Source organism: Benincasa hispida, chromosome 6 (assembly GCF_009727055.1).
Source record: "Benincasa hispida cultivar B227 chromosome 6, ASM972705v1, whole genome shotgun sequence".
Classification (NCBI taxonomy): Eukaryota; Viridiplantae; Streptophyta; class Magnoliopsida; order Cucurbitales; family Cucurbitaceae; genus Benincasa; species Benincasa hispida.
The window spans coordinates 55,078,689-55,092,397 of record NC_052354.1 but is presented as its reverse complement, the minus strand read 5'-3'; the positions used below and the strand labels follow the sequence as shown (position 1 = coordinate 55,092,397).

At 36.7% G+C, this 13,709-nt stretch overlaps 1 protein-coding gene across 1 annotated transcript; it reads right to left on the bottom strand.

Annotated features, from left to right (window-relative positions):
• Window positions 1-5,759: 5,759 nt before the first annotated feature.
• LOC120080071 (CRS2-associated factor 1, chloroplastic) lies at window positions 5,760-9,971 on the bottom strand. The gene is made up of 5 exons (XM_039034625.1): window positions 9,007-9,971; window positions 7,929-8,056; window positions 7,055-7,280; window positions 6,844-6,971; window positions 5,760-6,734 (listed from the first exon to the last, which is right to left on the bottom strand). Exons 1-5 carry the CDS (start codon window positions 9,827-9,829, stop codon window positions 5,811-5,813), a joined length of 2,229 nt encoding a protein of 742 aa, XP_038890553.1. The 5' UTR covers window positions 9,830-9,971; the 3' UTR covers window positions 5,760-5,810.
• Between the last annotated feature and the right edge of the window lie 3,738 nt (window positions 9,972-13,709).

Sequence of the window (13,709 nt, the reverse complement as noted above, 5' to 3'; positions counted from 1 at the left end):
GTTGTTGAAGATCTTCCATTGATGCGGCCAACGGTCAGAGTGATCACTGATGAATTGTTTTCAACTTCCTCCAAGTCTAAATGCTAGCGTTGGGTACTGGTTCTTCTCGTGCCAACCTGGTCTTCAAATGCTACTGTGTTACTGAACCCCTAAACCCAGTTGGCTCAAAGATCCTGAAGTGCACAAAATTTTTGGATTGGAACTTTTGTGGGGCGAAGGAATGGAATGAGGGAGGTCCTGAATATATGAAATATGGTTCTTGATGCCATCTGCTTCAGGACTCCCTCTTGCTGAGCTATTGGTGAGTCCATCGGAAAAATTCAACGTGCAGGCTGCGCTTTCTTTCAGCCAATAGGCTTCTGGTTCAGCTTCACATTCTTTCATTCTCTGAAAGCTTCAATCGTTGTGTTTAATCTTACCATGACCAACGTCTTTTCTTGGGGGTGTTTTTTTGTTGGTCGATGTCTATGTGCCACTTTCTTTGGCAGTAAGGCCTGGTTTGATGTCTGTGATGCCTCAAAAGAGAGCCTTACTGCCCTTTATGTCTTATCAGAACCATCGACTTCTTCATATTCATCCCCCAGAGGGATGCCCCCAGCATCGCATAACGTGCAATTAGCCATGGAAAAATATTAAGTTGCCCTCAAAGTTTATTCTTGATGGCCTTGATCTGGTCCCGTATAATCCTCCCCAATAATCCAACTGGATGCATTTTATTATGCAGTAAGTGGCCAGGAACCGCGTTTCTCTGGGATAACGTTCATCATGCGTTGTAGGCATGATGCTGCAATTTGATTAAATAATACCAACATGTTAGCGTCTGGGTTCAGATTCCTGCGAAGCAACATCTTTGAATCCAATTTTCTTGATGTCTGCCACTGTACTTTTCAAAGTTTGGCCCACTGTCTCAACGCATCTTCCAATTGACCAGGCGTTGTTGCTCTATGATCGGTTTCCTTCTGCGTCAGGGATTAATAATTCAAGTTGAAACAAACTTCATTTATCTTCCGTTTTTGCCGAAAGCGCAACTAAATACCGCTTCCATGAAAGGCGTTGTTTCTTTTCCAAATTCGAAATTCGCTGTTGTAGAAAGCGCAGACAAGGTTTCGGCCAGATGCATCGTGCCCAATGCAAAATTGATTCCACCCTAGTGCGTTGATGTTTCCGTGATATTAGACTGGCAATGGTTGGTGTTCAGGAAAGAAAACCTTCTCTCTACTAATTAGTTCACTAAATTGACGCTTCTTTCCGTGGTTCTCTTTTAGGTAATGCCTTCCGTTACCTCGCAGTTCCCCTGCCGTGTTTCTCTGCTCTTTAGCCAATCTCTCTTAACTCATATCTCAAACTCCTTTTGAGATTGGTTTTCCCTTCGTCCCTTGTCTCGCTGGTTTTCATATATTCCTTTTCATATCCAATTTTTCCAATGCGTTGTGCCTTTTTTTTATGCGTTGCACCCTTAGGTCTAGGTGAAACTTCTTTCCTTCTTCTTTCTTCTGCTCTTCTTCCTTCCTTCTTCCTCCAGTTATCAACCTTCCTTCCTTGATACTCTCTTTGATTTTATAGTCCTTCATTGCCGCGTCAGATGGGCGTGGCTTAACGACGCGTCGGGCCAACCTCTCCTTTCTCTACTTGTTCTTCTTCTCTTCCTTCATTCTCTTCCCTTTCTTCATTTTTTCATCTCTTTCTTTCTAGCATTACTGCATATCTTCTGTTCATCCACTCGAGTGATGCGTTTGGTGTGATCTAAAGCCGGGTATTAAGGGATTACTTGAGGCAACAGACAAGACGCATGCAAGACCAATTTGTCTACACAACGCAGTATATCAATCAGGTCTCGGTAGGTATGTTTGCCTTGCCTCCATTACCAGCCCATCTCAGAAATCCCTTGCGCTTCATGGACGTGAACCCCGAAGAATAACGCAGAGATGATGCGTCAGCACAGTAGAACCTTGGGGTGTTGGGTTAAAATTATTTTGTAATTTTGGTTTAATTATCCTTTTGCATCTTTTTGCTGTGTTTATGCAATCTATGTTAAAATATGAAAAATGAATGAGAAGTTATTATCACTTTGATCCTTGTGTTTGTCCTTAGCATACTTTATTTTTGTTCTTTGATTATTTTTTTAGTCTCGTGCTTAACTTAACCTCAATGATATCAACTATATGAACTCATAAGCATAAGATAGGCGTTAGAAAAATAGACAAGGCTTGAACTTTTCTTAAAAAGATTAAGTTTACTTTCTAACGCATGCAAGCTTGAAGTCTTAAACTCCTTTCAATTTCTCAAAGCCTTTTAAAACTTTGTTTCTCTTTTAGCAATGAGGATATAGGTCATCTCCAAATTTGGGGATGAAGGAAATCCGAGCGTAGACACGTCAATGTATACATCATAAAGAAAAAGGGAAACAAAATAAGAAGAATTTTGAACGCAGCTCCTCCATCATTACTTTAAAAGAAAGAAATTTCAAATGACATGAGTTTAATTGTAATAGGCACTTAGCCAAAGTGGGATGCCCGCATGACACCCATGGGGGTAAGCCAAAACGAAGTTAAGTAACCTAGACCAACGCGTCCCATAAAACTCCTCTATCTAGTCTGAAGAAAAAAACTATACTTTGAAAAAGGAATGAATATTAGATATGAGTTTAGTTGTAAAGGGTTCTCACCCGTAGTTGGATGCTCGCATGACACCCGTAGGGGCAAGCCAAAACGAAAGTGGGATACCTGGAGCAACGCATGGGTAAACAAGTACACAATTGTTTTCTTTTTATCCAGCATTTGTTTTTCAAAAGAAATAGCATCTAATGCATTGTTGGTTTAGAAAAGATTGAAATGTTTTGAGAAATGAAAGGAGTTGCGATGAGAAGCCTGACGCATCGGAAACTAAATATTAGTCCTTTTAAGAAAAGCGTCAATCTAAGTTATATTTTCCCAACTCTTATTTCAGCTTTGAGACTAATATGATGAGAGGTGAAATTTGCACCTCTAAGGCAGAGGAGATAGCAAAGAATTATTTTAGAATGCTTGAGGACAAGCATTGTTCAAATTTAGGGGTGGTTGATAACTTATAAAAATACAAGTTATCTTTGCTTTTAAGTTAGAACAATTAGGGTTTTTAATGATAAAAGAACAATTAGGGTTTTTAATGATAAACTCTCCTCATTTTTAATAGAAACACATGGATTTACTTAAACAATAGAAATTTCATATAAAAGAAGTTTATCACTAAAAATCGCGGCGCTAACGCACTACTTTGCAGGATTTCAACACAAGAACTGACAATAACGCATTAGACAAATGCCGCAGGAAACACGCTAACGCATGAGCCATGCGTCGGAGGAAATTCAACGCATAGAAGATTCGTTGCTCTGGGCTGATTATGTCACATCACCACTTGCAAGCATGGGCACCTGTAACAGGTGGTGTCTGAAAAGCTTCTAAAGGTCAGGCGACCAACCAGGACATGGAGTTTAATGCTAACTAGGTCATGGACTTAAATGCAGCCCATCCTCCAAGTGGACGAGACCAATGCCTATAAATACTTTAAGACCCTCCACAATTAAGAGTTCAGACAATTAGAAGCTTCATACTCTTTGTAAATTTGTAGACTTAGTTTTAGTTTGTACAAGCTGTGTCGAGGTGTAAGACGATCGAAGGAGCTGAGAACCACCACTATCGCCGGCTAGGGAGTGGAGAAAGTTATTCTTGAGAAAGATACTCTGTCCTCGGCTCTTTAAAGTAATTGTACACAACAAGATTAAGCCAAAGAACTACAAGAGATTGTATTTTTTGGCTTGACTCAGTCTCTCTCTTAATATCATTTTCATTGAATATAGTTCTTTGTAAAGACTCATTGATCTTTTATAAAATTCATATATTTGATCATCACTTTTGCTATTGTTTATCTTCTGTTTATATTGAAAGCATTAGTACTTCATGCATAATTCTGATCCAACACCTAAACCAACTTGACAACTTGGTGAAAGCTTTTTTACTTAGTTGTTCGAAAGAATAGCTAAGCAGCATTAAGTAGAATGCCTAATATAGCTAGAGATAGACATACTGGTGTTTCTTGTATTATAGGTTAGACGCATGCACCCTAAAGATAGGCTTGTATGTTATTCGCATTGAGAAGTGTTGAATGATGTCTAACGCATGAACAGAAAGATAAGCAACCTATCCCATTTCATCCACAATACATCAGTTGTATGCAATTATCTTTAACTGGCTCGTCCACCTACTTAAATTCCATTTTCACATGATCCTTCATTTTCCACTCAACTCTTTTGTATTGTCTTGCACAGGCATAGCACATTAGTGTAAATAATACATCTTTCACTTTTATTTAGGAAAAACCTCCTATTGCAAGTACAACACATAATCTGTGTTAGTGAAACTGAATCCTTGTGATCGACCCTGGAGTTGCCAGGAACCTAGATTAGATTTATACTTTGGTTTAATCTAGGAAAATTTGAACATTATTATAAGGAGTTGTGTGCCTTCTGTACATAATACTAACACCCTAACGCGTTGCATTCATTTAAACGCATCAAGGCAGAACACAACACTTAGACTTTATTCTTCCAATATGTTTTACTTTATACACTCCTAAAGCATCTCACGAAAGCAAGCGAACAGACGTCGATTGGGCAAGATCTAAAGAAGACAGAAGATCAACTTCAAGATATTGTGTTTTTGTTGGTGGTGATTTGATTTCTTGGAAGAGTAAGTAGCAAAATGTGGTGTCACGTTCAAGTGCAATGATATAGTCTCTATGTGAATTGATTTGGATATATCAACTTCTTGTTGAGTTGTGATTTGAAATCACACCATACTGAAAAAATTGTGGTGTGATAATCAAGAAGCAATTCATATCGCATTTTTTCCAGTGTTCCATGAGAGGACTAAACATATTGAAGTTGATTGTCATTTTGTCCGTGAGAAAATTCAATAAGGTTTGGTATATGCAAGATATGTGAAGACTGGAAAACAATTAGGAGATATCTTCACGAAAGCATTGAATGGAACATGTACAAATTATATATGCAACACGTTAGGTATGATTAACTTATATGCTCCAACTTAAGGGGGAGCGTTATAGATCTAATATTAGGGTTATTTTATTATTGTAAATATCTTTGTTATATTTTCCTTTTATGGCCTTTTCTACGCTTTCCTTCTTTGGTCACTCTTGTACACTTGTATATATATTTGTTTAGTGAATGAAATAAAGTATTCTGATTCTCTCAAACGTAAGAGTTTTACAACCTTTAACTTTATTCTAACCATAGGAACTAAATTTGTAATTTAAAACTTCTTTAATATTACATAATTCTAATTTCTCTACTATTGATGTAACTTGCCCTTTAATTTTAACCAACTCTAGTATCAATAAGTAATTTTTAGGGTTTTTTTTTCCACGATATATGAGGTAGAAAAATTGAACCTTTAATTTGAAATTGATAAAAATACTATGTCATTTGAACTATGCTCACAAGTTTAACGATACATTATAAACTTTGACTTTGCCGTGAAATTAATACTTTTTATGATTAGAAAAGATTATTCTTAGCTTTAAAAAAGTACTAATTTGTCACACCTATTTGGCATTTAAATCGATTTATTAAAATAAGGATACAAAATGAAAAACTTCCACTATTTTATGTTATTGTATTCTTGTGAATTCCAAAATTTTATTTAAAAAAACATTACTGTTTGAAAATGCATATGGAAAAAGATAATATGGTGAAGCCAAAAACATTAGTTGAAAAAAACTGATCGACTAATCAATTGTAACTATAATTGTACATATCATGCTAATAATTTTGCAAGTTCATCCACTCCTAAGCTTCCTTGTGGTGAACCAAAATTATATTCACCAAAATTTTTCTTCTTTTTCGTTTTCGAATCCTTCTTCCCATTTCCTACCTCGATTGAAACTGCAGTCTGTTCTTTCACTTCCAATTCTCTGCTTGTTTGCTCCTCACTCCCATCAACTGCTACCTTCTTCCTTCGTTCGTGCCTAAAAGTAGGCCCAGGAGGAGCGGACTGAGAAAAGGCAACTGCTCGTTGATAAACGACATCAGCATCCAAAGAAGAATCGTCTAATACAATGGCACTGCCATTTTCGACCGCTTGCTTGAACAATTGAAGAACTCCATCTGTGATGTTACTTGTTGGCTTATTGAGAGCTTGTGAGGCTTCTGAAGTATAGGCTACGTTAGTTTCTGGGTTCCCAGTAGCTGCAATGGCATTGAATCTCGATTGTTCCATTTGTTCTGCTTCGTCAAAGTCCAAGTATTCATATCCCGACTCAGTCTTACTCTCACCTCCCAACGTTGTGATCAATGATTCAAAATCTTCATATGTGGTAGCTGTGTGCATTGTTTGACCATCTGACTTTGTAGCTTCCATATCGTATGATATAGAATGCCTATCATGCATCGTTGCTGTTAATGAATCGACATCAGCGGAGAGAGATTTCTCAGCAATCATAGTATCTGGGTTCTCATTTCCTCCTGTTGAGGGGCCTCCAGAATCCAAAGACGTCAAAGTATCCTCAACCGACGCTCCTTGTTCAATGGACGGTGCAACAATAGTTGCCTCATTTGTTCCACGTGCCTTTGCTCCCTCGGGATTTCTTTCTATATATGGGAGGGAAGATTTCCAATCTCGCCCTCTCCACAAAAGAATGTGCTCGCTTTCAAAAGAAATAAGAACACAAGGGACAAGATCCTGCATAATTAAAAGAGGTTAAAAAGTTGGCTCAATAGACTGAGGAAAAAGACCTTGTGGGAATAAAGGTCATCTTTTCTATAATCAAATAAAGAAAATAGAAGAAGACCCTTAGTTTAGCGCCAATTTTCCTGAAGTCACTCCCGTTCATCCCTTGGCAATTAATTCTAACAAGTTCACACTCTTCGAACGCCTCTCTAACATGTTTTACAAGGTTAGAGTACACACCATTTTTCCCTGAAATATGTACACACAACAGAATGTTTAGCATGCTAATATATTTCACACATAGTGACAGAAGAGTACGAAGAGACCAATACCTAACTTGCATATCGGTATTAATTTCCGTCCCTTCTTACGCATTTCGGTCACTTCCTCTAGTGTTAGGCCATCAGGGACCAGCTTGATTAGCCGAGGATACACTGGTGCAGCGGGTTTCCATAGCATGAGAGGGAAGCGAGGACGGGTTTTATAGTTGTAATTTCTACCTCGATAAAGGTACAATGCCCCACCCCTACTATAGATGATTTTACCCCCGGTTTTTTCCTACCAAAATTATGTGACAAGAAAACAAGTTAGAAGCATAAAGCAATGCTACATTTTACTTTTCATAGTAAACTGGATAAGAATGGTGGATTGTTTCAAAGATTTAGAATCACGTGAGAACACAGAAGAATAAGAATCAACAATGAGTTTCTTTGATCATGTGGTGATTATAGTTGAAGATGCATCTACACGGCTTACGAATCTATTGTCAAGGACCAAACAACTTTATCACATGCCATATACAAATTTCCAATAGAAGTAATAGCTAATTGTCTTGTTACTAGAACAACAATTTAAAGGCAGCAATCAAAATTTACAAAAAGCATATTTATCAAGAAAACAGAGAAGGGATACATTTATTTAACAGACGCAAGATAGGAGGTCTAGGCTCTAACTTCAACTTAAAAAGAAGCAAGACAGTGAGCAACTGGCCACGAGCAAAACCAAAGACATCGCCAATGTAATCAGAGAAGCACAAAGACTTACAAGCATGACAAAATACTATAAGGGTAAAATTGAAACGAAACACAAATTATAACGACTAAAATATTTATTTAACCTAATTTATATTTGTACTGGTAAGGAGACATAAAAAAGACAATTAGTAGTAACACATCGTGATCATGCTATGTATAGAGAGGCATCAACCTCCAATTGCTGTTTCACATTGTCCATATCAACTGTACACACTCCTTTGCATTTTATCTTGCACACTCTACGCCGTTTCCAATGAGCATGTATGTTATCCAACATATTGTGCGTTAAACCATCTCTACCTAAAAGCAATTCAAAGTAAAAGGTTCAGTAAGTTCATGCTACCATACTCCTAAGCGCAGAGAAGATAAAAATCTCCATTTAGGGCTTATTCTAACAATCTAATCTATGATTTTCGAGTCCAAATAACACTGTATTTCAGATGGAAAGAACAATAAACTCTTCTTTGCAAGTTGAAAAAACCACACAAAAACTCACGTCATTTAGAAAACCACCAAGAATATTGAAGTTTCCATTGGAAGGAAAAATATTTAGGTTAAAAAATCCTAGTTTGGCCTTCACATACTTGTATCACTTTCCTCCCTACAGTTTCATTTATTTTTATTTAGTCCCTGGCCTTTTAACACTTTGTTTTAGTCCCTAAACTTCACAATGAAAACCATATTGATCCTTAGCATTAATTTTTATTTGATCATTTAACAAGTCTCAAATGTGTACAGATTCAACACTTAATCCATATACATCACCTGGTAGTTAGGTAAATGCCACAAAAAAATGTTCAGGTTTCTGTTTAAAAATTACTAGGAAAACTACTGACCATGACGCAATTTTTATCATCATTATTATTTCTTTTTACTGTAAACTTTAGGACTAAATAGATAAAATGACCAAAATGTTTAAGGACGAAATTGGAATCAGCATGGAAGTTCAAATTTTCGTATAAGATTGAAACCAAAACTTTAACAAACTCAAACCATTGATAAAATCTTTCCAGTCCACTTTAAAATCAACCACGGGAACCGACTAAAAATTAACCCCGCAAGTAGATAAGTCTGGAGCTAGACAAAAGAGAAGCTAAGCAACTTTTCTTCTACAGTAATTTAAATGCTTCGTGGTTGCATTTTTCAGTCATGATCAACAATGGAGTTCTGAAATGATGCAAAGAATGAATGGCTAGAAAATCCAGGCTAAACAAAAAATCGCTGTGTAAAAAATTGGTGAGTAAGAATACCAATATTCAATTGCCTGTTGGATTTGATGCACCCACGAATCAGCATCTTGATCTCCTCTCCTGTTAATGGCTCACCCAATATTTCTTCCCTCGACATCACATACTTGGGCCCCGAACCTGCTAAGAATGGTCCAGGCGCCTGAACCGGTTTAACTCCTTTCTTATTTTTCGGCGGCAGCTGAAACGAGTCGAATTCCGGCAATTTCTTCTTGCTCGGCGGCAATGGAGCACGCCCTGTCCACGGCCGCGGCATTGTAGTCGGCCCAAACGGTGCATACGGCGGTTCACGAAGCTTTATCGGCTTTAACTTTGGCGTTTCCGTGTAGCTATACTTGAACTCAAATGGAGCTCCATCAATTACGTACGAAACTCCATCTTCACTTAGGCTAACATTAGCTTCTACGCCTATATGCCTTTCTTTCGGTGCGTTCATGGTCTTTTTGGTCTTCGAAACTTGACGAAACGGAGAAGGTGAACCAGGATTAGGGTTTTTGGAATACTTGGATTTTCGACCAGGGATTGAAGGCCTCGACGGAGACGATGGAGTGCCGACGGACCTGAACGTTTCGGTCCGGTCGATAGCGGAGGAGGACGAATCGGAATCGCAGAGGTCGACGATTCTAGCGGCGGAACCGAAGCGGCGTTCGCGGCGGATTTCATCCTCGATTTCTTGCTGAGACCGTCGGCGCTGCTCGAATCTTTCGGCGTTTGCATTGTTCCAACGGGAAAATCGGATTTCGGTAGGAGTACGGTGCGCGGGAGTTGAATTAGGGTTGAATTGAGGAGCGAAAATGGGGAAGGGGAAGGGCAATTTGAGCGCCATCGAAGGTGAGCGCAGTGCTGAAGCTCAAGTGCTCAACTACGTTTCCCGGCAATGGATATCCAAACCATGGTCACCAAGCTAAAACGACGTCCCCGAACCAACCTACATCTTTTCCATTTGTTTTTCTCAAGGCCTCCATTGAACGACTTAAAAAAATATATTTTTCAAAAATTCATTTCTATTTAAACACTTGTGTTGGATAACTCTCTATCTAAACAATTTTCATTACTAATAAAAAAAAAAAAAAAAAAAAAATGTCAATGGTGATGATAGCCGGTGGCATTTGCCGGAGGTGGTAAATGGAGTTATCGACGACAGTTGTTAGAGGTGGTGGGCGGATGGTGATCAATGGCGGTCGTGGGAGCTGGTGGTTGGAAGTGAACCAACGGTAAGGTGATGGTCGAAGGTTGGCCAACGATGAAAACTAGAGGTTGTGGCTAGAGTTCACTGAGAGCGATGGTAAAGAGTTTCTAGTACAAATTAAGGAGAGAAACACTCAAAATTCTTTTTTCTAATGATTGGTTTCAAGTATTTATTCTAAACTAACTTATTTTATAAATTCATTTTTCTAAGATGCATTTTGAGTGGTTTTTAAATACTTGAATTTTTTTCAAATGACTTAAGTTTTAAATTAATCACTTGAAAATATATTCTAAACACACCTTACTAGGGCTAAAATTGTACAATTTAGTTTACAATTTGCCCTTCTTAAAACTACCATTTTTAATTTTTTTTTTTTGGGAATGGGTTAGTTTCTTCTCGAAAGAAAAAAGGTTATTATTATTTTCTTGAGTTTAATTGAGTGTAGAAAAAGGTTATTATTATTATTATTTTAGTTTAATTGAGTTGACAGATTCGAACTATAAACTTTTATGATCTTTTAACACATATCTTGTAAGTTGAATTGAACTTAGTTTGATATAAAAATAAAAATAAATAAAAAAAAAATAGAGGGAGCATCTAAAATGAAATAGATGGTATATCATATATATACAAGGTTTGTAAATTTTTAACTAATAACATGTTAAACATGGCTAAAGCAAGTATAGTTCAGCTGGTATATAATGTGTCAATAAGAAAGATCAAAAATAATATCACAACTTTTCAAATCATATGTGTAATCTATAATCTATATTCATATATTATAAATGGGTCATGAGAAAAATCTTTGCATTCTTATATTACCCTTAATTTATATATATATATACAACTATTGGAGTTAAAGTGGGTACATAATAAAATGATGTAGTATTTATTTTCGTGAGTGTGGGCTAGACCTATATATAAAACACCATCAACTAACATTAGAGATATACAATCTCATTCTTTGCCCCCGTTACAACTATATGGGGTCAAGGTTGTTACAAGTGATGTATCATTTCTTGTATAAATGTGATCTAAACCATTGATATAAATTCTCACGATCTAATGATGAAGATATGTTTGAATAAATAATCACCTCCTTTGTCCCATTACCACAATACTAAAGTCGAAGTTGTTACATGATGAAGTGTTGTATTACTTCGTATATTAGTGTGATCTAGATCATAAAGGGATCGAATCCCAATGAAAACATTTGATTACCTTTGCTTTGATTTTTGTTTAGATGAAAATTGCAGGAAAAATATAGAACTAAATTACAGATAATAGGCATGTTGTGAATAGAATTGTATCAGCAACAACGGAAGCACAAGGATCATCTAAGCACTCAAATTCACTAATTTTGGCAAAATATAAAACATGCTCTATCTTCTCCGAATCTTGTTGCAGGCCACCTCAAGATCTTCCCCACTATTCTCTTGGTGCTCTAGATTGAGTTGTGGGACTCAAAACAAGCTTGAATCAAGGGATGAAGGAGAAAAACTCATTGCAGCAATCTTGTCGAAGTACCTTTCTTCAAACCGAATTTTCTCTAAAATTCTCTATAGATTGCATGCCCGATTTTCACTCCAATCTCTTCACTATATTGTAGATCAACATGCAAAGGAGTGAGTTGCATGAGTTGTAGCTCATGCTTGGAGAAGACAATGCAAAGATAATGCCATTTGAGTGAGTTACTTAGGTGATGGATAATGGAAAAACCTATTTTTCCATTTTGTGTGTTTTGTTTTCTCTTTTCAATTTTATCTCAAAAATCAAATTTTGATTTTATTAAATCTATATTGATTTTAAAAATGAAAAATTTTAATTAATTTTATAAACTAATTATTAAATAAAACTTAATTAATTTAATATCAAATATTAAATTAATTTTAACACATATCCATCTTTATATATTTAAATCATATTTAAATATATATAAATTCTCCTATTCCGTTTAATTCTTAAATTAAACATGTAATTATATCTCATATAATTACTAATTCCCTTAATTCTAATTTGAACATTTCAAACTAACTTATCATGATATTCTAGAGCTAGTCCGTTACGAGCTAGTAGGTGGACCTACAGATCATGGACTCCAACGATCCGAGATTAATTGGCTAAACTCATTAGACCAGATTAATCCCCATTCGTTAACTAATGGGTTACTCCACTAAAGCCCATAGTTGCACTCCCTTCACTGTAGATATTGTTAGGGTTGATGCCCTAAAATCTCATGTCTTGTAGTTTGTAAACAGTTTGTACGAACGTTTGTATTGTATAATATATGATATTTTACTTCACATCTTGTTTTTTGTTCAGTTGTTTGTTTTATTTGCTTTACCACAAACCAATAAACATAAAATCCCTGGTTATCTGTATATGACTCAAGCATGTATGTGGTGACATACAAGTGGATCATGTTTTGAGTGATAACCAAAATGGTCTATAGTATATGGATATAGAAGAGAAACCTTATCCTAGTAACTTTACGGATGCGACCCGTTTTGTGGAATGGTCACAAGTGTTGTGACTTGTCACGGATTGTCTGATCCTGATCATTCGTGTTAGGGACATGTGAGCGGAGGCGTCCTATACAAAGAGTTTGTATAAGACCTAACCACGAAGTGTTAACGTCTCGTTATATACACCGTTAATGACAGAGAATTCACTTCACTAGGATGACCATAGGTAACATGACCTCAATCCTGAGTGAGTTAGGAACTCCTGCCATTGAAGGCGGTTCTTTGATTTATATGGGTGTAAGTGGCCAGGTCGTCGATTCAAACCTACCATTTCGGAGATTCGTCTGATTTGAGAGTTGGGAACTCAGCTACACAAGATGGAATTCACTCATTTCATGAGGTAGAGCTAAGTAGATAGATAGCTCCCTTAAGGGCTGATTTCGGAGCTTGAACGATGTGGCACCACACACCTTCTCTTGGCCCGAGAAGTGTTCACACATAGTTGGACTATGTTGTATTGTTCATTAGAGGAATCCGTGGTACTTAAGGAGTGAGATGTAACTATAGGGGCAAAACGATAATTTGGCCCAGCTGTACTTACGAGTATCTGTGAAGGGTCATCGTACTCGTGATTGGTTATGTCCAATGGACACAGAAATATATCTGTGGTAAAATGAGTTCAGCTGTTGGTCTTTAGTGGAATGCCTGACAATTAACGGATGGTGGATCTCGTGGCTAAAGAGTTTAGTCAGCTATTCACGGACCATTGGAGCTTCGAGCCACAAGTCCATTAGGTCCCCTGGGTAGTTTGGATAAAGTCGAGAATCAGTGTTTGGGTTAATTTGAAATGTTCAAATTGACAAGAGGAAGTTCGATTATATATGATATAATTGGACTAGTTAATTATATATGATATAATTGGCAAAATGTATGAGATACATTATTTTGAAGAAAATTAAATATAAATATGATTTATATCAAGTAGAGGAGAAATTTCTATAGTAAATATGTGATATCAAACTATAGGTTAAAAAATATAATATGATTATATT